This window comes from Terrapene carolina, unplaced genomic scaffold (genome assembly GCF_002925995.2).
Source record: "Terrapene carolina triunguis isolate 2854851 unplaced genomic scaffold, T_m_triunguis-2.0 Scaffold66, whole genome shotgun sequence".
In the NCBI taxonomy this organism is placed as follows: domain Eukaryota; kingdom Metazoa; phylum Chordata; order Testudines; family Emydidae; genus Terrapene; species Terrapene triunguis.
Window position 1 is genome coordinate 82,506,261 of NW_020664417.1, and position 27,225 is coordinate 82,533,485.

General features: G+C 41.3%; 1 protein-coding gene across 5 annotated transcripts in view; it reads right to left on the reverse strand.

The window, feature by feature from the left end:
- The window catches only part of ACOX3 (acyl-CoA oxidase 3, pristanoyl), a 61,652-nt gene that overhangs the window by 15,496 nt on the left and 18,931 nt on the right, over positions 1 to 27,225 (reverse strand). For all 5 annotated transcript variants that reach the window (XR_002908670.3, XR_002908669.3, XM_024209293.3 and 2 more), the window contains 7 exons: positions 25,843 to 25,931; positions 11,505 to 11,601; positions 11,045 to 11,227; positions 8,732 to 8,854; positions 7,475 to 7,595; positions 5,464 to 5,586; positions 4,484 to 4,597 (listed from right to left, as the gene is read on the reverse strand). Coding sequence is in view for 3 of the 5 variants with exons in the window: in XM_024209293.3 (XP_024065061.1) it covers positions 4,484 to 4,597; positions 5,464 to 5,586; positions 7,475 to 7,595; positions 8,732 to 8,854; positions 11,045 to 11,227; positions 11,505 to 11,601; positions 25,843 to 25,931 (850 nt within the window). In the remaining 2 variants the exon portion in view is untranslated. The remainder of the gene's footprint in view (positions 1 to 4,483; positions 4,598 to 5,463; positions 5,587 to 7,474; positions 7,596 to 8,731; positions 8,855 to 11,044; positions 11,228 to 11,504; positions 11,602 to 25,842; positions 25,932 to 27,225) is intronic.

Genomic DNA, 27,225 nt, shown 5'->3' on the forward strand with positions numbered 1-27,225 from the left:
GGTGCATGTGGGAGAAGGGATTGAAATTAACAACCCTAGGTACTGTTTGCATCTGCTTCACATTTCCCTGTGCAGCTATGCAGGGGAGGTCTTGCAAAACAGTTTGTTAATGCACACTGGGATCTCCTGGGAATCCTCCATAGAGATAAAACGGTTACTCATCTTCTTGTAACTGTTGTTCTTCGAGATATGTTGTTCACGTCCATTCCAATCAGGTGTGTGCGCGCGCCGTGTGCATGGTCGTCAGAAACTTTTTCCCTTAGCAGCTCCCATGAGGTCGGCTGGGGAGCCAGCTGGGGAGCCCCCCTTCAGTTCTTTCTTACTGTTGGAACCGTCTCGCTTGCCTTGCAAAGTACTCCCTTAGCTTAGTATCTAGTTCTCTTTTTTCAGAATAGTGTTACTAGGCGCTTGTAGTGATCCCCTTCTGACACCACCCAAATCCTTTGTCCCATCTTGCGCACACACCCTCGGGTCAAACTCACCATGATTAGCGCTCTGGCCGTGCTTGCCAAGGAAAAGTGAGAAAGAGGCGTATGTAACGTTTATGCTTTTTCTGATTTAAGACTATGAGTGAAATCACAATACTGACTCTGTGTATTGTTTCTTTTGCTTCTGCAGATGTGCCCTTGAGGGCCAGCTCCTACACACCGGTGTAGCGCCTCTGTCAGATAAGGAGGTGAATGAGGAAAAGTAAGGGCAGCTCTCATTTTGTAGTCCTTGGGCTGTAGGGTGGGTATGAGCTCTGCACAGAGTTCAAGAAAGGTGCCTTTACGCATATGAAAGTTCTGCAGCCACTGCACATCATCCCATATCTGCATTACAATCTGATCCCACCACTCAGTGCTTGTTTCCTGAGCCCAGTAGCCACAATCCACCGTGTGCAGCTGCTCCGTGAATACCAACATCAATCTTGAATTGTTTCTTTCCATGGCACACAACAGCTCATGAAATACTGCAGGATCAGCAGTTCATAACACTTATCACTAGACTGGTGAGCAGTGCAGGATCCATGCTTTCAGGCAGAGATGGCAGGTGCAAAGTTTACAAGGGCAGTTGAAAAATGGCCTGAAATGCAGTTGGAAGACCTTGGAATTTTGGGATGGAGAAAACTCCCAGAACTCTTAGCAGGAGAAGGTGATGATTTGCACAGTGGGATAGCTTTTCACAGTGCACTGCTCTCTCTGTCGGTGCAAGAAGCATTGTATGAACATGCACAGGCGATGTAATTGCAGCAGTTTATGATAATCGATGTAACTTAAGTCTACTTAACTCTGTAGTGTAGACATGGCCTCTCTTAAAAACAATACAATAGCGGAGGACAACTACCAATACAACTTTAGAGGAACAAAAATAACACTTTACTTGAAGAAATACATGCAAGCCAATATTGCATGAAACCATTCTGTCTAGCAATTTCATGCTAGAATTCAGTTTGCACGTTTTGTGCCAATGAGACATATTAAGAAATGAAAATTTGGTCCCTTGTAAATTGCAATGTGCATCACACAACATAAATAAATAGTAAAATGCAATTTGACGGAGAATATGTTATAAGAAGTGATGGTTGAACTGAAAAAAGCACTGGATCAGGTGAGAATTCAAATGTTCAGCGGTCAGCTTATCAGATCTAGAGCTGGATGAATAATACAGAAAACTTTGTACATTTTTGTATAGGATCTTTAAATTTTTGAAAAATACCAACTCTATAAGTTGGCTGAAAAACAGCAAATATTTTTGCTCTTTTAAACCCTGTTTATAGTCCTAGCCTTCACAACCTCCTCAGGCAAGGAGTTCCACAGGTTGACTGTGCACTGTGTGAAGAAGAACTTCCTTTTATTTGTTTTAAACCTGTTGCCCATTAGTTTCATTTGGTGGCCCTTAGTTCTTATATTATGGGAACAAGTAAATAACTTTTCCTTATTCACTTTCTCCACACCACTCATGATTTTATATACTTCTATCATATCCCCCCTTAGTCTCCTCTTTTCCAAGCTGAAAAGTCCTAGCCTCTTTAATCTCTCCTCATATGGGACCCGTTCCAAACCCCTAATCTTTTTAGTTGCCCTTTCCTAAACTTTTTCTAATGCCAATATATCTTTTTTGAGATGAAGAGACCACATCTGTATGCAGTATTCAAGATGTGGGCGTACCATGGATTTATATAAGGGCAATAAGATATTCTCCGTCTTATTCTCTATCCCTTTTTAATGATTCCTAACATCCTGTTTGCTTTTTTGACTGTCGCTGCACACTGCATGGACCTCTTCAGAGAACTATCCATGATGACTCCAAGATCTCTTTCCTGATTAGTTGTAGCTAAATTAGCCCCCATCATATTGTATGTATAGTTGGGGTTATTTTTTCCAATGTGCATTACTTTACATTTATCCACGTTAAATTTCATTTGCCATTTTGTTGCCCAATCACTTAGTTTTGTGAGATCTTTTTGAAGTTCATCACAGTCTGCTTTGGTCTTAACTATCTTGAGCAGTTTAGTATCATCTGAAAACTTTGCCACCTCGCTGTTTACCCCTTTCTCCAGATCATTTATGAATAAGTTGAATAGGATTGGTCCTAGAACCGGCCCTTGGGGAACACCACTAGTTACCCCTCTCCATTCTGAAAATTTACCATGTATTCCTACCCTTTGTTCCCTGTCTTTTAACCAGTTCTCAATCCATGAAAGGATCTTCCCTCTTATCCCATGACAACTTAATTTACGTAAGAGCCTTTGGTGAGGGACCTTGTCAAAGGCTTTCTGGAAATCTAAGTACACTATGTCCACTGGATCCCCCTTGTCCACATGTTTGTTGACCCCTTCAAAGAACTCTAATAGATTAGTAAGACACGATTTCCCTTTACAGAAACCATGTTGACTTTTGCCCAACAATTTATGTTCTTCTATGTGTCTGACAATTTTATTCTTTACTATTGTTTCAACTAATTTGCCCGGTACTGATGTTAAACTTACCGGTCTGTAATTGCCGGAATCACCTCTAGAGCCCTTTTTAAATATTGGCGTTACATTAGCTATCTTCCAGTCACTGGGTACAGAAGCTGATTTAAAGGACAGGTTACAAACCATAGTTAATAGTTCTGCAATTTCACATTTGAGTTCTTTCAGAACTCTTGGGTGAATGTCATCTGGTCCCGGTGACTTGTTACTCTTAAGTTTATCAATTAATTCCAAAACCTCCTCTAGTGACACTTCCATCTGTGGCAATTCCTCAGATTTGTCACCTACAAAAGACAGCTCAGGTTTGGGAATCTCCCTAACATCCTCAGCCGTGAAGACTGAAGCAAAGAATTTATTTAGTTTCTCCACAATGACTTTATCGTCTTTAAGTGCTCCGTTTGTATCTTGATCGTCCAGGGGCCCCACTAGTTGTTTAGCAGGCTTCCTGCTTCTGATGTACTTAAAAACATTTTGCTAATACCTTTTGAGTTTTTGGCTAGCTGTTCTTCAAACTCCTTTTTGGCTTTTCTTATTACATTTTTACACTTAATTTGGCAGTGTTTATGCTCCTTTCTATTTACCTCACTAAGATTTGACTTCCACTTTTTAAAAGATGCCTTTTTATCTCTCACTGCTTCTTTTACATGGATGTTAAGCCAAGGTGGCTCTTTTTCAGTTCTTTTACTGTACATTTAAGTTGGGCTCTATTATGGTGTCTTTGAAAAGTGTCCATGCAGCTTGCAGGGATTTCACTCTAGTCACTGTGCCTTTTAATTTCTATTTAACTAACCTCCTCATTTTTGCATAGTTCCCCTTTCTGAAATTAAATGACACAGTGTTGGGCTGTTGAGGTGTTCTTCCCACCACAGGGATGTTAAATGTTATTATATTATGGTCACTATTTCCAAGCAGTCTTGTTATAGTAACCTCTTGGACCAGCTCCTGCGCTCCAATCAGGACTAAATCGAGTGTTGCCTCTCCCCTTGTGGGTTCCTGTACCAGCTGCTCTAAGAAGCAGTCATTTAAAATATCGAGAAATTTTGTCTCTGCATTTCATCCTGAGGTGACATGTACCCAGTCAATATGGGGATAACTGAAATCCCCCATTATTATTGAGTTCTTAATTTTGATAGCCTCTCTAATCTCCCTTAGCATTTCATTGTCACTATCACTGTCCTGGTCAGGTGGTCGATAATAGATTCCTACTGTTATATTCTTACTGGAGCATGGAATTACTATCCCTAGAGATTCTATGGAAGATGTGGACCACAAGGGTCATCTAGTCTAACCTCCTGCCAAGATGCAGGATGTTGTGTCTAAAAGGATATGCCATAGTTTGAGCTCCCTTGAATACTGTGAGTTTGGAAGCATCATTCAATCTCTAATGCTTATAGGTAAGCTGTCTGCTTACAAAAGATGGTGGAAAAACACAGAGCGGACAAAGAGAGAGAAGAAAAATCAGGTGCCTGGGGGGAAGGGACAGAGTGAAAAATAATTATTTGTATTGAGAAAATAGAAAATGGCTACCTGAGGAGTCCATGCAATCTTCAACACTAGAGGCTGTGAATTTCTGGCCAAGAATATGATTGTAGTCTTCCAAAAAGTTTACTGATCCAAGAGGGGATGCAATAGGAGCTTTATCTGGAATACCAATGATGAATTGATTTGTTACAAAGTCGATGTCAGAATATTTTGAGGTAAAACACTATCCTAGGGCTAGGCTTACTCTTTTTTGATAGGCCAGGTGCAGAAATGCCAAAATATTTAGCTTATTACTGCCTAGTGGGGATTCAGCCGAATGAGGAGAGGTGAATAAGTGCTGAGGAGCTGACCTGGCTGGTTGCAAGCTCCCAGTGGAGCGGAGATTGTAGATTCAATACCCATGAATGGGTTTTCCACACCTGGAAGATGTTGGCCAGAATCTGTGCCAGCAATTTGTCCAGTGATCTTTTATCCAGAAAACAACAAAATGCTATCATTATAATTATTCAGTTAGGCTAAACATTCTGCAACCTGTACTCTCAGTGCCTAGCACCATAGTTCATTTGGAATGACTGACACGGATTCAGATGCTATTTAACGCGTATAAGGGTGATAGGAGATAAACTGCCTTTATATTATTTTTCAAGGACCACACAGCCCCCCCCTTTCCCCCCCTCCCCGTGCAGAAAGCTTCCAATGACTTCCAGTGGATTTGGGAGTTTGAATCCCTAGCAGATAGAGCATCAAGCCCTACATTACTTTTTATCATGTTAATTTTTCAAAACTACCTACTTACAACATGGAAAACAACTAGTTACGACGAGGTCCAGATACTGTGGAGATTGATGCAACAGAAATATAGAGAGAGGGAGATCAAGACATTTGTTTATGAAGGTACCTAGCACATTATTTATGATCTACAAATAATGATTACATAAATAAATTCTGTCAGTATGAAATTATCTCCTAGTCTTGTTACCAAATCACCACTAAATCTAAAACAAGATATAGTACGGCATGCTAACCTTGGTGTTTAGCATTCACCCAGCTCAGTAAGTAGTTGCTGGTTTGCTGAAGCAGAACATTATTGTCTCCTTCATAGGTGCAGTTTGGGTCATTGTCATTTCGAATATCACCTAGACGATTCACTTTTAAAAGAAAAGTCACAAATTTTAATACATAATGTTACTCAATCATTATACAAATATAGGTCAAAAGAACTTGGAAACAATTATTCTGTGAGTAAAAAAAAAAAAAAAATCGGAATTGGTTTCCAATACAATATAATTATTCTTCCCAACAGATGATGCTGAAAAGTTACCCTTTGTTTACATAGGGGCAAATTTTCAGAAGCATGACATCCATTTTATGAGGGCAATCTGCATGTGCAAAATCTGCATCTGTATTTCTCCTCCAAATGAACTGCAAGGGCAGTCTGGATAGTTGTAACTGCCTGATTGCCAGTGCAAATATTCCACTTTGCACCTGAAATTCATTTTGTGGGTGCAGATTTTGCATGTGCCAACTGGATCTGTGTGACACTCCGTACCTCAAAGTAGCATCCTGGAACCCCCATCTTCACCACTGTGAAATGATTATGATATGTTTTGTACAAAGAATGCCTTGTGAAGTATCATTTAAAAAGTTTTGCTCTGTTGAACATTAACATCCTGTTGAATTATATGTGCTATCATTGTATGTGAAGTTATGAAATACTGCTCTGTATGTGTTACTGAAATATGTTGTGAAGTGGGGAATGTCCACAGCTAGCCTTTCAGTAGCAACAAAGGAGCAACTATCATTGGCTAGACAGGCGTTGATATCCCATCAAGAAGAATCCACTCTTCCAGAGGCTTCTCAGAGAGGGCAGGTATGCAGTGAGGGTTACCTAACCCCCACCTCACAGCAAGTATCTTTCTAGCAGTTGGAAGAAAGTATAAAAGGGGAACAGTGACATCATCACTTGGCCTCTCTCCTCCCCCATCTCAACACCTGGGAGAGTATCTGGAAGACAAAGAGTTTGAACTGGGGAGACTGGTCCCAGGCTGGGAAGGGAATCTAGCCTGTGTATTAAGGACTGTGAGCTGCCTGTAACATGTATTAGGGTGAGAAGAGCTATTTGATTCAGATCTTGCTTAGGCCATGTCTACACATGGTTACAAACTTACAGCGACACCATGGTACTGATATAGCTGTGCGGCTGAAAGAGCACGCATGTAGCTGCGTTATGCCGACAGGAGAGAGCTCTCCTATCGACATAATAAAACCAGCTCAATGGACGGCAGTAGCTGTTGGTGGGAGAGGGTCTCCCGCTGACATAGCGCTGTGCACACGAGCGCTTATGCCAGCAAAACGTATGTCACTCAAGGGGATGTTTTTTCACACCCCTGATCGACAAAAGTTTTGCCAACGTAAGTGCTAGTGAAGACATGGCCGTAGTCTGTTAAAGTTAGAATTTAGACTGTGTTTCTATTTTTATTTCTTATGTAGCCAACTTTGATCTCTATGTCTGCTACTTATATCATTTAAAATCTATCATTCTGTAGTTAATAAATCTGTTTTATATTTTACCTAAAACTGTGTGGTTTTAGTTAAAATGCCTGGGAAATCTCAGCTCAGGTTTAAAAGGACTGTTGCACGTCCCTTTGCTGGAGTGACAAACTAATTAATGAACTTGCACTGTCCAAGGGAGGCTTGAGCAGTGAAAGATGGTATATTTCTGGGGTGACTGCTGGGTGTGAGTCTCCACATGCTGATGGCTGAGTGATGATAGCACCTGGAGGGGTTGGCTGTTTGTCACTGGCATAGCATTGTGAGAGACAGCCCAGGCTGGAGGATTAAGGGGGCATAGCGGTCCGACAGCTCCAGGTTGTACCCTGGGGACACCATCACGATCTGTAAAAAGGAAGATGGGGCCAAAGCCCTTTTGAAAACTTACTGCCACTGATGCATACATCTGTACACAACAAAAACTGTGATAGAAATGTGCGCAAACAATCTTAACTGACTGTATCTATTCAGGAGTTTGTAACTTACTGGCCAGGTAACCATGTCCTCCACAAGCTTCTCGACATTCCTGGGCCGCTTGCTGGGCAGTCCAGGAGGCCAGTGGTTTACCACCAGTAGACAAGGCATGAATCTCACGTCCAATTTCAGCCTTTGTAAAAAATAAGCTAATGGTAAATGTTTTTTTAAACAAAACAAGTTCAAGAGTACACACAAAAAGCTAAGGATGAAATTCATCCATGTGACTGCCACAGTCTTGAACAAGACCAGGGATTGAACCAGGTATTAAAAGCCTGAATACCTCTTGCTGTAAACAGACCCACATCCTCTATGGACTGGTCACAAAAGGAGACACATAATACACACCAACCTGGGTGCAAGGCCTATACACCATTTAACTTGACCTGCACAAAGCCCGAGGGTTTAAGTGAGACTGAAGTGATAAACAGTCACTGTGCAGACCTTGACACGGGGTGAATTCCACCTTAAGTTATTACAAAAATAATTCTATTTACAAAAAGACAATAAAAAAAACTATATAGTGCACTTATGCTGGTCAGAGTCAGGCCCTATACAGGTGCAGAGAGATAAAAATTATTTCCTTTACAGAGATTGCCAACAAATTCATTGTACTGCTCATTTAACCCACATTTCATAAATGTTAATATTTTACAGTTAAATTATTTTCAAATGTATTAACTTGAATTGCAAACTTGAGCCTGATTCTGAAAAGATATTGTTCTGGCTTATGACAGAAACTCTGTCATGTATCTCATGCAGTGTCAATTTCAGTTGACCAAAACTGAATCTTCATTAAGACAATGCAGAGAGACAAGGTGGATGAGGTAATATCTTTTATTTGACCAACTTCTGTTGGTGAAACAGACAAGCTTTTGATCTTACACAGAGCTCTTCTTCAGGTCTGGGAAAGGTATTCTATGTGTCACAACTAAATACAAGATGGAACAGATTGTTTAGTATAAGTAGTGCATATTGCAAGAGCCCATTGAAGGTGCAGTGACCAGTAATTACTTAGGCCCCTTTTCAAGAAGAAACATCTCTGTTTTGGAAAGAACTTGAATGTATGCTTAAATCCCATTGAAGTCATCAGAACATAAACCCATGATCAAAGTTAACTGCTTTCCTGGCCTTTAACACTAATGTTTCTCCCCCTTCTTCCCCTCATTTCTGAGACACTTGTGTATACAGGCCCTTGGTTTAACAATTGGAAGTTTACTGCATTGAAAACCCGAGTTGCAATTAAAAGGATATGTATAAACATCTCACCTGTCTTGGACTCTTATCCTTCATCAGAAGACCTATGTGAAATTCTATGAAGTTCATGAACAAAGACTTGGCGAAATGGTCTAAGGCATATGTAGCTGCCAGATAGGGAAGCAGGCGCCATTGCTGGAATGAAAATTAAATCTGTGTGAGGGAAGGTTGATATATACATATTATTAGGGGCTTTTCCAATGATACTCAAAACCCCTATGGTATATTTTTTCAGTTTCTAGAAAACTACCATATTTCAACTTCAATCTTCTAATTATTAAGCATCTGCCCTCCCACCCCCAATACCCTATTCAAATACAGACTATATTGTTTGTGGTTATGTTCAATTAGTAATTAGAGCTGGATGGGAAACAATTTTCCTGTCCCACAAAAATTTGAGATTTCAAAAAAAAATTCCCATCCCAAATCAGAACAAGTCAACTTTTCATAAACCAAAAATCCCCCCCCCCCCAAAGAAGAAGAATTTGGATCAATTGAAACATTTCAATAATTTTGAAATGTTTTTATTCGGTTTTTGGCTTTTTCCTCCCACAATTAGTTTAAATGAAAAGTCATTTTGAACCAGAAGACTGGAGTTTTTCATTTCAAACATAATTTTGACAATTTAAAAACTTCTTTGGATTGAGAAATTTGTTGAAATCAACCCTCTCCAGTGAACAGTTATGGTTTTGACAAATTGGCATTTTTCAATGAAAAATGTTTCATTGAAAAATTCCCAACTAGCTATTTTTGCAATGGCTCTTTAAATCAGTAAAGTAAATGAAACTTCTTCACAGGGATGCTCATGGTGAAACCATCCAAGTTCATGGTTCCTATTAATTTTTGATAAACATCATATTAAACCAGCACATTGGTTCAATGAAATTCTTTGGGTGCAGAGACCATCTTTTTATCCTGTGTTTGTACAGCTTCTGACGTGGGCTACAGCAATACAAATAATTATTTCTATATTTTCAAAGGTTAATAAAGAAAAAAGGCTAAAGTAATGCACACAAACATGCTAACCAACTGTGCATTGATAAAACCAATGGTAAGGTGGAGGGTATTCTTCTTATTGTTTTCTTTAATACCCACAATGTTGTAGACAATGTTTACACACAAACGCCCTACCCCAATCTTTCAATTGAAGATGACAAGCCAAATCAAAAGGAGAGAAAGAGAAATATAATCAAAAGAGGTACAGTTGTTATATAAATTATGCACTTCTTGGTTTGTTAAATAATTTACACTTCAATGGTATCTGACTGCTCATAACTTATCTATGATTAGTTTGCCTGTTTCTTGACAGCCTCAAGGAAGAAGTGGGTCTTGAGGATGATCTAGTACAGCCCTTATGGGTCAGTTGAAGGAAGGTGTTCCATGGATAGGGGACAACATGGAAGTAGGTGCAACATTGGTTGTGGGAGATGTGGAAAAGAGGGTAGTCAGGGACTATGGAAGAAATGAAATGTGAGACAAAAGCAAATAAATAGAGAGGGGCAGAGCTGTGAGGACCTTGAAGGTCAGGATAAGAATCTTGAATTTGATGCAGTGGAGTAGTAAAAGCCAAGAGAAGGATTCAGCAGATGGGGTGACATGTTCAGAACAACAGGTGAGGAAGATGATCTTAGCAGCTGCATTGGGAATAGACTGGAAGATGATGTCAATGTAGGGCAGACCAACACAAAAGAAAGCATGATGAAAGTTGATACGGACCCAGAGTTTCTGAAAAGTAACAATAAACTCCCTCCTACCAATGTCAGAAAAGTGCTTCTAAGAGCTCAACAATATATTGGGGTTTCAGTATTCCAGGGTCTGATTCTTATTTACATAAAGCCAATTTACACCTCTCTGGCAGTGAAAGGTGTGTGCTTTAAGGCCTCTTTACATTGTCAGAGTGATGTAAAGGGGCCTAAGGGCTTGTCTACAATTACAGTGCTGCAGCAGCTAGTTCTTAGTGAAGATTCAACCAATGCTGGGAGAGATTCTCCCGTTGGCCTAGGTACTCGATCTCCCTGAGAGACAGTAGCTATCTCGGTGGGAGAAGCCCTCCCAATGACATAGCTCTGTCTACAGTGGGGGGTTAGGTGAGTATAAGTATGTGGTCAGGGGTGTGGCTAGAGAAGTTGGTAGTGTAGACCACGTCTTACTGAGAATCAAGCCTTCAGAACTCTATAGGGCCAGACATTCAGCTGGTGTAAACTAGTATAACTTCATTGCTTTCAATGCAGCTATGCAGATTTGCATGTGCTGAGGATCTTGCTTTATATTTGAATACATTCCCTAGATTTGAATGAAATGCCACATTGTAGATTTAGTTAGTACCTGCATTTGGTATTCCAGGACTGGTATTTCTTCTTCATCTGTTGGTCCAAACTGACGGCGTGTGGCTGAGAAGCGAATGGCTATTGATAAGGCAAGCTTTAAATTAACCACAGACATGCCTATGATCATAACTCTACCACTGGACAAAGCCCCAAGAGAAGCGCCAAAACGTTGCTTGAGATCCTGAGGGAATAAAAGACACACTAAATGGGCAGGTTCAGCCATGCCATAGCTTCATAATTGCACTACTTGCAACATCAGAATCCTGGTAGTTATGCCAAATGTTATACTTTCAAGGAGTTAGCACCCATTGACTTTAATGGCAAATGCATGGCTAAAACCCCATTCAGCTCTGAAAATATAAGGGAGCAGTTAATAGATTTGGAAAAAAAAATACAAACAATTCCTTCATAGTATATTTGATAGACTGGATTCATTGCACATACAGTTCATTTCATACCTTAAATGAGCTAACGTATACTCCCTCAGCTGTGACATCTCCAGTTCTGTTCAATACGTTTTCTTTAGGTATCTTGACATTGTGAAACATAGCAAATCTGTTCAAGTAAATAAATATATTAACAATAAAATAGGAAGATTCATCATAACATAGCTTGGGTATATGCCCCAACAGACTGCCATAATGAATTAATGGCTGCATGAAGATTTCATGCACGTCAGTGAACTAAAAATAATATCACAACACAGGTATTTTTAGGGTCAGATTCTGCCACAGAGAGGACGATGCCTGTGAGAATACAGGTCTCCACATAAAAAGGTTCTATGAAACGCAACCTGGGTAAGTTTTCTGTTACTCTTTTTTTTTATGTTAAATTTGTTTTGGTTTTTGGAAATAAATATTATGCCTTCAGGAAAGACCCTCACTGACTGCACCTGTATTTTCTTTCTGCTGAGTCATTCGACCAGCTAACGTTTAAAATATCATGACCTGTGATTATGTTTAAAAGAAAGAGATTTTGCAGAAAGAAAAGCAATGAGAGGAAGGACTGTCTTATGGTTAAGACACTAGAGATGGACTTATGCAAGCGATTTCACTCTGTGCCTCAGTTTCCCATCTATATACAAATGGGGACAATGAAACCTTTGTCTACCGTGTCTATTTTGAATCAGATTCTTACACTCATATTCAAGTCAAATCATGTTTTACTCCACAAATAATACCATTGAACTGAATGGCTCACTCATGACGTAAAATACTGCTCAATATAAATAAGGAAATCAGAATCTGGTTCTGAGTTTGTAAATTCTTTGGGGCAGGGACGGTCTATTACTATGTATTTGTACAATCCCTAGCACAACAGGGCCCTGAATTTGATCAAATATCTAACATCAACAAGAACAATGTAGAATCAACACAGTGAAAGGGAACTGGAAAAAGGCAATATTTGTACAGGAGCTCCAGCTATGATTTTTGCTCGCTGATGCGATGTAGCATCTTAAAAAGAAATGAGTGGGAGAATCTTTTATTAAGTTCTGACACCCAACGTAATATTGATAGAAGCTGCATAAACAGGACACATATTTTTCAGAGAATCGTGTACTAGTCATTTTCAGCCAAATAGACAGTAAGGGCTGGCATGGTATCATAACACCAGCTCCATTTCTGAATATCTCAGCATCTAATATTGCTTGAAAATCTGTATTAATAATCAAAGCAAATTCCTCCTGCTTGCCAATACAGGCAAATATATTTAATAGCATGCGAGAGAGCCAGATCTTTCACATCAATAAATTATATAAGCTTTGCAATGCTACATGTACTTTAAAAATATGAGTAATTTCCAAGGAAACGTATCTGCATATTGTATTAATTCTGCTTCAGAGATACAAGGCATTTTTTGACTGAGCAATATATACTCATACAAATAGTTGAAATGTGCAGTCTAACTGGGCATCAGATTCTTGAACCCTTACTCTGCATATAGACCCGCTGATTTTGGTGGGACTACTCACAGAGTAAGGTACTACTCGGTGAGAGTGAGGGTTGTATTTACAGAAATCCATCTTGGACAATGGTTTTGGATCCTGTAAAAAAAAGGTGGGTTTTTTTTTTTTTTTAAGATAAAAGATCTTTTGGTTTATATGCAACCCTCTACTCTCCCTACCCCTGAAATAAAACCATCAAAGCTAAAAAAACTCCCCAGCAGCCTGTCACTGACTAATATTTGTTAGTGACAAAGTGTACAGGCTAGGTACAACTACAGCATGCCTGTGATACTAGGGCCTCCTCTTGTAAACACTTACTGGGGGCATGTAATGCTTATTACTACTGGGAGCTGTCGTATTGAAGTGAATGACAATACTCCCAGAAGTAATTTCAGTGGAGAAGACTGTAACCTACCTCACGCACCCACACAGGTTCTTAATACCCTTACTTCCCTATATGGGCTACCTGCATTCCTTGTGCAAGCACAAGAGGGAGGGCAGGTTCTAGAGGCCAACAGCTAGTTTCCACTCACAGAGGTGGGCAAGGAGTTGGCAAAGCATAAGTAAAACCATCTGAGATAGCTGAGCCAATGTCAGGGATGGACTCATCCAGTCCAGCTTCTCTCTCTCTAAAAAAAATGGGGGACAGGGTGAGCAAAAGACCTATCACAGTCTGTTCTCTATTTGTTGTTGATTCTAGAAGGAAGCTCCACCCCTGATTAAGATTTGCTTCCGACATCATTACCTGTGGAGAGGTAGGAGCAGGACTAGAGGCAGCAGTTGCTACCTGGAGAGAGATGCCTCAGGCAGCAAGTGATTTAAAAAGTGATGGTCAATAAACTATTATCTCAAACCATGCTTTGAAGCCAAGGATAATTCCATGTGCTTGCATCACTTCTCCATTCATAAATCTGATATACTCAGTTAAATCTCACTACTAGGGAACTTTCTATTAGTTCAATCTTAATTGGAAGCCTGATATGCATTCAGTCACACAACCCTTTTAAAATCCAGCCTCAATATTAAAAGTTTAGTAAACAGAGCCAATCTGATTTGTGTTAAATTAGCATATGGGTACAATTCTGCAAATACCTATGCATGCTAATAATTTTACTTATGTAAGTAGCTCCATTTATTTCAGTACGACTATACACTTGTATAAAGCTACTCATGTGAATATTCTGAACCTTTAATACACCATTTCAAGTCCAGCGAGTCTCTTCTATAACACCATACTGAAGATATATTCTCATTAAATAGCTATACAAGTTACCCAAATATTCTCACCTACTAATTCTAAGAAGGAAGAAAAGAATTAACAAAGTAAGTTGCTTGTTGTTGTAGTGAGCGCTCTTAACGGGCCAGCTATAAAAACAAAATGCCAGACATACAGAGTATTGTTTGATCATCTCTATACTGCATAAAAGATTATCCAGAATGACTTTGATGGAAAAAAAACCCATACTATCACATTTCTGATTACCAGTGAACCAGAAAATTAAATTACACTCGCTTAACAGTAACTGATCTTCTTGGTATTACACTTTATGGGTTACATATTTGCTGCTTTTTCCTCAGCTAATGTCTAAATAAATCCATACAGCAAATGGCAAAACCTTTAAAAAGCTTGAATAACTGGGCAGAAAGATAAGTTACAAATCCACTGACAACTACCATGAGTGAAGAAGTGAGATTTACTGTTTATGAAGACTAATGATGAAAATAAAAGCAGACGCATGTAGGACCCTGGATTTGGATGGGCTTATGAAACTACAGCCAGTTCTCCAAGAGCTTTTAAAATCTTTTTTTTTTTATAGTTAACCATACACACCAATTTGAAGGTGATGTTGGAACATACTAAAAATAAATAAGATTTCATAAAGTTATAGATCACATTTTGAATGTCTATTCACTCAGAAAACATAGTAAACAGACACAGACCAGATCTGTCAACAAGTTTAGGGGAAAATCCATTTAAATGAATGGAAGAGCTACTTGTGTAACTGTACAGAAATTCATGGGAATGTCAAGCACACAAGAGCTTATGCAATGGGCAAGGTACATGTACTGGTGACATTGGAATCCACCTTTCCTATGGCCTCCATTGTAGAGCAGTTAGTGTGATCAGGGTTTGACTCATTTTGTGTTCTGACAGATGGCTCTTATCTGTAAATATACATTGTTGGGATAATTCCATCGGGGTCTGCCTACAGTTGTGTGTTCTTGGCCATGGATAAGTTGACAAGTTCATAGATTTTAAGACCAGAAGGGACCACTAGATTGAGTCTGACCTTCTGTATAACACAACAGGCCATCGAATATTACCCCATTTAACTGCCGTAGTGAGCCCAACTTGTGCTTGGCTAATGCAGATCTTCCATAAAGGCATCCCATCTTGATTTAGACTTCCGCCATTTCCCCTGGTAGTTTGTTCCAGTGGTTAATCACCGGCACTGTTAAAAAACTGTGCCTTACTTCTTGCTGTGTTAAACATTGGACTGCATCGCAACAAAGTAATGAATGTACTGCTCTCCAAACTTATTTCACCCATCACCATTCAGCAGCCATTATCATTGCATTCTTGCATGCACAATCCTACTTGAGAAGGGCAGTCACATCCCCATAGTAGTCTCTATGTCAGGGATCTAGGGTTAACAGTGTCCCAGTGCTGCTGCACTGCTAATCAGTGTCCCACATACAATATTTTACAAATAATATACACAGGAAATGTTTTAAATCTAGTACTCTGAGGTTTTCCACCATCCACCTCCATTCATCACTGATGCATAACTGGGCTACGCGTATTCCTGCCTGGAACAGTTAGGCAGGGTGAAGTCACAATCCCACAGCAGTCTCTCTGTCAGGTCTTTCGCCAGTGGTGCAGAGAACATTTCAAGCAAAGTTAATCTCTTTTCCCTTAAATCATGCTACAATCATTAATCTGGAGCGCAGTAACACGGATAAAAGTGAGCAGCTGGAAAAGCAGCATATTCCCTTTGCCAGTACTAAAGTAATAAGCTGTTACCTGCAGTGCAGATGGCAAGACTGTGCTTTTGGGGAATTTCAAACCCACTCAGATCTCTTTTGATGGCCAACTTCTGTTTTTGACTATCTTGAGAATGTTGAAGTGACAATCCCTTTAATCCTCCTACCCAGATGTAGCCAGCAGGGGGGTGGGATTGGAAGCTTGGGGATCAAGTGATGGTTACAGGGCACAATGATGGTTACAGGGCACAATGATCAAATAATTTTAGAGGCAGAGTAGACCAAGGGCAGAATGGGGGCATAGAGGGATGGTGAAAAGCCTGCAGAAGACAGAAAGAGCAGTCACACATTTCAGAATCTGGAAGCTCACAAAGGGATGAGGTTGAAGAGAAGGAAGGGTGCCGGGAAGCTGGGGAAAAGTTTTTAAAGCAGCATTTTAGGCCATATTGCCACAGTCAAAAGTAGAACCTTGCATCGCTAACAGTAACAGACAGTAGCTATGTTAATACACCCACCTCATTTTATAGCAGCTATAACTGTGCCGGCACTTCATGGAAGAGACAGAAAGACAGAGACCTCCGCCTCACTATGCTTACAGTAAGGCCCAATCCTGCAATGAGCTCTGTGTGGGTGGACCCTTGCATCTGCAGAGAGCCACAATGGTTCCGGTGAGACTCTGTGCAGAAAGAGGCTGTGGGGAGCTCACTGTAGGGCTGGGGCCTTAATTTTAGATGTGCCAAAACGAGCAGGAGTGACAAATTGCAGAGAGGGGATGGGGCGGGGAAGGATGAGGACTACGATCACAGCTTAGGCTGTGCACTCCAGGAGGTTCTGTTTAAGATTTTTGTTATTTTTTAAATATAAAATAAGAATTTAGAGAGAAGATGGAAACATCAATAATTCACATTGCACAGCAACTAGTTAGACTTAAATGGAGACTTTAAAATATACAGGACACGCACTGTGTGTGAGTCAGGGTTATTAGGAGAACGGCAGCTTTGGCACTGCCTGACTTGGGCGTGTTCAAATTTGTAAAACTTCACATAGACTGTTTTTAATTTGTTTAACATGTTAATATATTTCAGTCTGTTTGCTTTATGACTGTAATTACTGTGAGCAGCCAGTCAGAGTCAGTGCAAACTCATGTTGTTTCACAAGACATCATAGATTTAGATTCTAAGCTTTTTGGGGTGGGGCCTGTCTTTTTGGTCTGTGTTTGTGAGGTGCCGAGGTCCATGACTGGGGCTTCCAGGGGCTACCGCAATACAACTAATAAATAAATAATAATGTATTTAAAAGGGGCCTACGAAGGATGTGAGGTTGTGTGACAGCTGCCATCTTGGCCGACACACGGAGTTGAACGGGCGACCTCCAAAACTAAAAGCATGAGCTGCTACAACTTAAATGGAAGAGCAAATTTCCTAGTGTAACAGATTCACAGAGGGGAGCTATAACACACAATCACCAGGCAAAAAGCAAGAAATGGTGATCCGACGTGCCAACCGCGCGGAAAAAACACAGGGATTGGGCTTTTTTTTGGCTTAATTGGCTTGTGAGTTGCTTGTTGGCTAGTTTTTGGCTTGTTGCTTGTTTGGCTTGTAGCTTGCTTGCAGCTTGTTGCTTCTTTTTTTTTTGATTGGCTCCCGGCAAGGGGGAGCAAGTAGGGCAAGCGGGGGAGAGAGTCAGGGGTGCACAGCGGGCCCACCACAGTCCCAGACTGCACGCTGGGGGATCTAGTCACATAGAATGTCGGGGTTGTTAGGGATTGGTTTGTTTTGGCCTTGTTCTGAAATGGGATTAGCTTGATTTTTGGCTTACTGTGAAAGTCGGGGTGCTTATTTACCACATGAAAGTTGGCAACTGTGATGGTGACCCACCCTCCTGGGATTGTTTTGTCTTTTTTAATTGGTAGTATCAGGAACATTGAGTCTGCCCTGCCATGATTTTTCTAGAGAACCTCCTGAATATCTCAGAGCATGTTGTATATGGTGAGAGCTCACACCTCAGTGAAGTGGATATTGGCTTAGTGGATGTTGACTCATTAACATACTGTATTTTTCCAAAGTTTTAGTCTGTTATTGAAATGAAATAGGTGGTAATAACCCCCTCCTCCCCCCGCAAAATCCAACCAAACCTATACGTTTCTGAAAGGGTACTAAACACAGTTTGCTCTTGGTCACAGCTGAACTTGTACTGGGTTCAGTCGCAATCATTTGCTGATGTACATTTTCAGGAATCAGCAATTTTGCTACTGTAGAAAAAGCCATAGAGCCTTCCAGGCAGACAAAATCTGAATTTCTAAGGTGAAAAAACAGCAAAGAAAAAAGAAATACATGCTGCCCTACGACCCCCACCCCCAAATTCTCTCCTCCCAAACCCCTCCTTTTACACCTTTTTATGTATATTACAGAGAAGCAAAAAAAGGTCACAAGCTGTGATGATTTGGGAATCCGTCTGTACAATTTATGAATTCTGTGTGAGATTATGAACTCTATGTATCTTGACCTAGCTGCAAACTCCATTTTGAAGCTGCAGCCTTTTACCTTCTCTATGGTCTGTTTGCCTCCCTGTTGGGTTGAAATTCTAAAGGCTGGCAACAAAAGGTAACTGACTTTAAATGTTCTCCCACTGAAATGTAATAGCTTTGAACAATAGATAGACTCCCAACTGCAGAATTAGTCTAGCAGGAGAGAGGTTGCCTTGGCCCCAAAGTCACCTGGCAGAGGTTTTTGCTCAGGAGGGGAAGTTGGCAAGGACATCTCCTGACAAAGAGGGTTAAGAGTTATAAATAGAGAGGAGTTGACCTATCTGGGGTGTTTGGCCATTTTGTCTCCGGTTGTGGAGGAGAGAGAAGCAACCCAGCATGTAGGGGCGGCATGTGGCAGGAGACCCCCAAGCACAGAGTGAGCTAGCGAGGGGTTTAGGATGTTACGTTCTATATGCTTTGAGCTCTCCTGTGATTTATACAGGTAAGTAAACAAGAAATAATGTATTATACTTGTGAAAATGTGTCTCTGTGTTAAATGCTCCACAACCAACACATTGTCCCCTGAGAGAGTTAAATTGCAGCCCAGGAGCTGCACACCTTTGGGGTAGAGTTCTGAGAGAGGTGCGTGTAAGTATGGGTGAGTATGAAAAGTCACCATTGTGCCCACAGGCTAGGCAGCTGGACAGCAGGTTCCAGTTCTCAGAAGGGAATGCCAGACAGAAAGTCTGCAGCCTGACAGTGTACCCAGGGCCCCCAGGATGGTGGCAATTTCTGAACTCTGTTCAGGCCCTGGCAGCTTAAAGCATTCAGGGACCCAGAAGTTTGGATTCTCCCCATAGCAATCTGGTGGGTGACCAGAAAGGAGGCACCTGACTGGATCTATATCACATGCCCAGTTATTTTTTAAACTATCTCCATTTACAGAATGCAGCAAAGCCTCACACCCCTCCTGCTAGTAACAGGCAGATACTTTTACACTACTTCAAACATTAAGGCATGACTGAGGCTCTGGCACAGTTACACCCTCTGGTGGCTGCATTATGTTACTGAATGAGAAAGATGAATAACTTGAGAGGAAAGAATGTAAAGCCTGCAATGCGCAGAATGTTTTTTTTTCTAATACTACACTGTAATTTGTATGCACTAAATGTTGTGTAAATGGTACACAAGAAAAGAGATCAAAAAAATAGGCCCGGATTTTTTTTTTAATGGGTGCCTAAAGTTAGGCTCCTAGGGAGAGGTTTTCAAAAGCCATGTGCCCCTAGATTGTGAGGTGTTCATATACTACAGGGATGGGGGTCTATATGAGTTTGTTACACAGACAGAGTAGTCCATTCAATGACTTTCAATGGGACTTGTGCTCCTAGAGCCCTTAGGTGCTTTTGAAAACCCAACCCCTGATAAAAAATATTAGGGTCTACATTACAAGGAAACCAAACTTCAGCCAAACAACCCAATCGAGTCGTAGTTTTCAAAACCAGAAGGGACCATTATGTGTCTAGTCTGACCTCCTTAACACAGGCCATAGAATTTCACCCCGTAATTTTTGCAATTTCTCCCCCCACACCAGTCCTTAATAGGTGCCTAAATATATACAAGTATTTAGGAGCCTAAATGTAGGCACTCGTTTTTGAAAATCCTGGCATTAGCCCCTTCTATTTCAGTAGCAAAACTCAAGAACAGAATGTAAAATTGCAACATCACTTTCCTTATGGGCCTGCTTCTGATCTTGCTTCCGACAGTCTTACGTCAGTGTAACTCCACTGAATTCCATGGGGGATTTACGGAAATGAGATCAGAATCAGGCCTTGTGCGTGTGCAGTCTTATAGCTGGCAACATCTATTAAACATACTAAAGTTTTAAGTAATTGCGTATTAGGGGTGAAACGTGCCCCATTCTCATCTCCACACACAATGGAAACTACAGCATAAAAGAACTTCCCTTAAGTAGTCTTTTGCTTTCTAAGGATCATAGTGTGGCATATAACTATTGCTCTGAGTAGGAGGTGATGTACCACCCTAAGGGGAGTCAGGGAGGACTCTCTCCTTATGAAGCCTGGTATACCGGGACTGCACAGCATGCACCCGCATCACTGAGAATACTACAGCCTGCCTGCTCTGCAAGCTGGTATAGGAAGGCCAGGTCACATCCTCCGCACTCCCTTTGGGGCTTCATGTGCTTCTGGGAAGCAGTTCATCCAGTCCCCTGACTACCCGGGCTGCATTTGTGAGAGACCTTTGTGCTAGCTCTGCAAGATGTGTGGGCAGGCAGTGGGATAGTGGGGAGGTTCGGTTCTTGTGAACCCTCATCTCCCATCCCCACACATCCAAATAAAGACAGCCATTACTGATGTGACATGATGTATTCAATTTACAACATTTGGGAGCGTTAGGAATACATTTACCCTTGTTGGTACCTGGGATGCACACTACAACCCCCTGCAGCAGTGGGGCAGCTTAATCTCCTGGGGATGGTCAGAATTCACCCTCCTTTGTGGTTTCCACATCTGGAAAGCAGTTTAATTTATGGTTGAGGCACCAAAGGAACCCATACACCGGAGGCTGCTCAGCAGATGCCCTGAATCTGCTACCCTGGCCATACCTATTCCCTCAGCTGGATTCTGTGTAGAGACAGCAGCTTCCAGGCTCTCTGGCAGAGTTTGATGTGCTGGTGCCTTACTCTACCATGACCTTCATCCCAGCAGCTTTTCTGTCACTGTGGGTTCATGCTGTCAGATGAATGAATGCAGGGCTGAGTATATCATCCCATAGTTTCCTTGTGCTCCTGGTCACAGGATAGCTGGTCATTTTAGTAGGAGATGGGCCCAGCACCACCTGTGACACAGCCTGCTCTCCTACCTAGGTGGGGAGAATGAGGCGGGTCCGGTGACCACCAGCCCTGGGATAGATAAGGCAGATGATTGCAAAGAGACTTCAGGGAACTCTGAAACACTGGGAAGCTGCTGCTTTGAGAGCAGAAAGATCTACCCTCAAGGAGGAGGAGCTGTGCCCAGCTGCCAACTAGGTGAGGTTTTAAATTTTGAGTTATTTTGTGTTTGAAGGATGTTGCTGCCTATCCAGAAAGAAATGAATTAGGGGAATATAAAGGAACCAGCTGGAAGAAGCCAGCCTGAATCTAATCACAGCCCCTGGGGAGAGGGCTGTGGGATCCCCTGACCAGGGGAAAGGGTTTGGGCCTGAAGGGCCAACAGAAATGGTATAAAAACTTCATAAATCAGACGCTCCGGGCGGGGAATTGTATTTTATACCTCTGGACTGTGTGGGGTTTTTGAGGAGCCATGAAAGAAGGGGAAACCAAGGGAGGGTGCCTCAGAGCCACAAGGAGAAACTCGGGAGGCAGACAACCCCATTATACTCTCCCTTTTGTCTGCCTGTATCTACCTGTTGTCTCGTTTTATATGTAAGCTCTTTGGGGCCGGGACTGTCTCTTTGTTCTGTGTTTGTACAGCACCTAGCACAATGGAGTCCTAGGCCATCACTCTGGCTCCTAGAAACTGCCATTATACAAATGATACCTAATAAAAAATAACTTATACCCATTAGCCTGAGAGAGGGGAAAGCGAACTGAAAGAGTGGTTAGAATACCCACAATTATTTTAAATTAGCAGATGTCCTAACCAACGTAGGGGACTTTCTCATGACATCTACACAGCATGTTGTGTGCTATTTCTTTTCTACAATGTATTGCATGGACTTCCAATCTAAATGTACTATGTGCATTTTATCTCAAAGTACTGGTTACTGCCCATACACTTAAACATAAACTGTGTAATGAAAAAATGTCTTCTGAAGTCCTGTGCCCCTATAGACAAATATCTATAAAATAATCTATTGTTTCAGCAGTGATGTGTGCACACACACACACACACACACACCCCTGCCAGATCAAATCCTTTCTGTATTTGTGGATCTGTACTTAAAAACTATTCTGCAGTTCAAAAATAAATTTCAGGGTCATTACTCCATCTTTGCATAAATGCGAAGCTGAATTACTCCATTCAAAGAACAGGAGTACTTGTGGCACCTTAGAGACTAACAAATTTATTAGAGCATAAGCTTTTGTGGGCTACAGCCCACTTCTTCGGATGCATATAGAATGGAACATATATTGAGGAGATATATATACATACATACAGAGAGCATGAACAGGTGGGACTTGTCTTACCAACTCTGAAAGGCCAATTAAGTAAGAGAAAAAAAAACTTTTGAAGTGATAATCAAGATAGCCCAGTACAGACAGTTTGATAAGAAGTGTGAGAATACTTACAAGGGGAGATAGACTCCATTCAGTTTATTTAGACCCATGCAACAATGCCACCTCCTGGATGGTAGCTTGTGGTGCATACACAATAATACATTTCAAAAATCAAGTGGAATCATTAGAAAAAAGTCTTGTGCAAAGAAAAAAGGAAAACAAAAAGGGGTTCAAAATAACTGTCTGACTTAATGCTGGTGTTGTTATTAGGGGGAAATCTACCTGAATTTCCCATTGTATTTCTTCTCCCTGCATCCACTCAAATGGTTGGACTTATGGGACTTTCCTTGAGAGCAATGATGCTTGGACAGAAGTCTATTACTGAAACTGTGAGTACTGGCAAACAGGCGGGGAGAAAATGAAAGCATTCATCCATAGCTGTTTAAAATTTCAGATTTTTTTGTCTGACAAGTTAGCTTGGTTGTCCCAATTTTGAGGCTGTGGCCTCATTCTCTCAAGTAACTTAAAATGAAATTATTATTGGTGGTGGGATATTTGCCTGCTTCGTTTTGGACTGTTGTGCTGGTATTTCTCATCTTTATTCTTGTTTTTAATGAGTCTGACTCTCACTTCATTTTATATGGTTAGTATTGTCCTTGCTTCAGGGCCAGATTAACTCTTCTGTGGGCCCGGAGGTATTAGATTTTGTGGGGGCCCTGTATAACCCAAGTCTTTTTCTTAATTTAAAACAAAATTATCACAATTATGGCATCAAGGATATTAACGCTATACTAAACTTGCCTTTTAATTAACATAAAGCCGTTCTGTGGTTACATTTCAGTCTTCAAACATGTAGAATATAGTTAAGTTAATTCAAAACAGCCTACTTCTTACCTTAGAACAGCAGTTATATTTGTTTCTTTCTGGGAGGGAGTTTGGGTGCAGGAGGGGGCTCCAGACTGGAGCAGAGTGTTGGGGTGCAGGAGAGGGTGAAGGGTGCGGGCTCTGGGAGGGAGTTTGGTGCAGGCAGGGACTGTGATCTGGGGCAGGGGATTGGGGTGCAGGAGGGGGTGCGAGATGCAGGCTTCGGCCGGGAGGCGCTTACCACAGGCGGCTCTCGGCCGGCAGCGCAGCAGGGCTCAGGCAGGCTGCCTGCCTGCCATAGCTCCATGTTGCTCCCAGAAGCGGCCGGCACGTCTCTAGCACCCTGTGGGGAGGGGGACAGTGTGTCTCCGTGCGCTGCCCACGGCTGCAAGCACTGTCCCTGCAGCTCCCATTGGCTGGTTCCTGCCTGCCGCCCCCATCCCCAGGGGCCGCAGAGATGTGCCAGTAGCCGGCCGCTTCTCGGAGCAGCATGGGGCCACGGTATGCAGGCAGCCTGCCTGAGCCTGCTGCGCCGCTGGACTTTTAGCGGCCCGGAGATCACGATCGACTGGCAGAGGCTCCAGGATCGCGATCGACGGGTTGGTGACCACTGAATTGTATATAATTATGGATTTATTTTTGTGAGGCTGCAGCCCCTAAAACCCCTGCGTTAATCCAGCCATGCCTTGCTTTGATCTGAGTTAAAATGCCACTGCCACTAGTGGTCTGAGACTATGTAGTCACTTATTTCACACCGAAATAAACATTTTCATCTCTAAATGTTGTTATGGATAGTCTCTATAAGGGCTGAAATCTAGATTTCAGCATTACTCTAGTCCTCCTCCACCAAAGCTGCCTGCTGTTGTTCTGAGTGCTCAGTCAGTGTGACTGTGTCCACCAATGTGTGTGTTCCTAGTTCTCCCTCCTCAACAGCCTGATGGGCTGAAAAGCGTCTACCACTAGGCCACTAACTTATATCTGCTTCAAGCCCAGGAGCGTTCCTTACTGAATAGATATGCTTTGGCTCATTTTGATTACGTTTGCTGTGAAAAACCCACATTCTACTTCTGTAGAGCAAGCAGATAATGTCAGAAGAGCAAAGCAAAGTATCCAAAAAGATAGGTAAGCAAGTGGCTAAAAGCTGTGTTAAAGTGTATATGCAACACTAGCTGTGGATTTTTTGGTATCTAAATGTAATTGTAGGGGTTAATCATGCCTTTCCCTATTAATTCAATACCTATGTAAAGTGACATAGCAGGTTGCCATAATGGGCCAATTGTTTTCTTTAATCACTAGGCCACTAAAGGAAGGAAAAGCACTAAAACAATGTGAATGGTGTTTTGCTGTAGCCTGGTGAATCTGGCATCCATCCATCTGCTCAATGGAAGCTTCAGCATGTAGATCTGATTTTTCTCATCTTCTGTCCCTAATGATCTAGAAATGTTCATCCCTTCAGATTTGCCATCCCTAAGGATACGTTTTCTGATATATGGGCCACGATGGTCTTTCATTACTGCAAGTCTCTTTCTAGCTGTTATAAATAATGATTAAGTCCTTCACGAAATACAAGGAGCCCACAAATTTTCTGGTCGCCATCTGCACTTAACTCAGATTACATCAGCCCTGGCTCAGTTTCTGCAATATGTTCTTTTTGTGTGACGTTGTGTGATAGGGTGTACTGACTCTCCGGACTATATGGAAGGAAATCTATTTGGCCAACAGTCCCCTGTGTCAAGCTGATGTTTGGAAGAAAACATTACCACCTTACCTGCTAATCAAGGGGAGTTTATCCAGGAATCACAGAGGCTAAACAAGATGGTGAATTTGATTGGGGGGCTTGGTTAACCTTATATATTGGCTAACTATAGGCTTGCTCACCTTGCTTAGGTGTGCCCTGGGGGCTCAGAAACTAGCAAGACAGTTAACAAGTAAGGATTCCTCCCCAGAGAGCTGGGGAAGATAATTTGCCATTACATGTGGCTATTTGTTTTGTTCATTAGGATTGCTGCTGTGTAAGTACAGAGTATATGATTATTATTAGAACACCTGGATGTTCACAGAATATGAACGGTGCTATGTACAAAACAGAAGCTAGAGAATGAAAAATCAATGAGTATTAAAATAGAGAATACTAATACAGAAGGGTCTTCAGTTTATATTTTGTAAATAACAAAATATCTTTACAGTAAGTACTTGCCTCAACAGAAACATGGAACAGACTTAGCACTTTTGCACCATTTCTTTATAAGTAGCAATATAAGTACAGTGATTTTCTTTATTCAAATGTTATTCACTTACCCATTATCCAAACCATTCTGCCCAAGTTTCTTTCCTATGTCACCTACCATCACCCCTGGCATAGGAAGCAGTGTTTTTGTATCTCGAATCTATGTGGAAATTAAATGAAACAATATTTTAGTCATGAGAAAACTAAAGCTCTTGGTGGACTCCTTTCAAACAGTGAAAAGTACTCCCAAACTATTTTGTTATTAGCATTTTAAAAAAAACAAACTCACTATTTTTCCAAATACAGGTAAATAGAATCCAATCTTGGATATAGTTTCTGCTTAACGCACTCTTCCGTCCAGGATACTATAAATTCAATAATGAAAGCGACTTGGAAATCTTTCACTTTCTTTGATAACATGCTACTAATTACACTATCATGCTCCAAATGTGCATCTATATTGAAGAATCTTCTAATCACAATTCGCATGAAAACCTTCTTTTGGTCTATGTGGACAGAAACAGGAATCAACAAAACTGATTAACTTTATGTACTAATTGTATCCTGCCTTTCTCAGGGATATATGACATGTTCCATCTGGTCAGCAACCCAGTTCATTTAAATACGTGTAGCTTTGCCACTGCTTCTGCAAGTTTTCTACTGAATATGGCTCCAATCCTGCAAGCTGATCTCTATGGTTGAAACCCTGCTTCCATGCAGATTGGCTTGTGGGTTTAGGACAAATACTGGTACCCAAAAGAGAGGGCTTGAAAAGTTGGCTCACCCATTTCAAGGAGGAAGCTTTCCCAGGAGACCGTGATCAATTTTTGCAGAGTCCATGCTTTCATTTAAAAATAAAATTTGGTAGCCCTTAAGACTACACAGGTAACTCTCCAAATGTGCCCAGTGTGTGAGCTAATGCAGGGCCCATAGGTTTAGGCCATTCATTTGTAATCATTTTGTTTTTCCAAACAACCTTCTTTATACATTAAAAAACCCAGTAAACATATAAAAATCCTAATTTTTCATGTTTAATGCCCAGAAGTTCCTTTACATTGACTTTTTTATGACTAACCCCCAGAAGGTTCACCTCCACCCCCAAGTATCATCTTTTCCTGGTTTAGGCTTGCCCTTTTCTCTTCCCTCTGTTGTGGTCACACAAGGACCAAAAGGCACTACCAGGTACAGCAGGCTTGCGCTACAAGATGACATCCATGGCCAGCCAGTAGGGAACATCCCACGATGGATGTTAGAATCATAGAACTGGAAGGGACCTAGAGAGGTCATCCAGTTCAGTCCCCTGCACTCAAGGCAGGACTAAGTATTATCTAGACCATCCTTGATAGGTGTTTGTCCAACCTGCTCTTAAAAATCCCCAATAATGGAGATTCCAAATCTCCCTAGGTAATTTATTCCGGTGCTTAACCACTCTGACAGTTAGGAAGTTTTTCCTA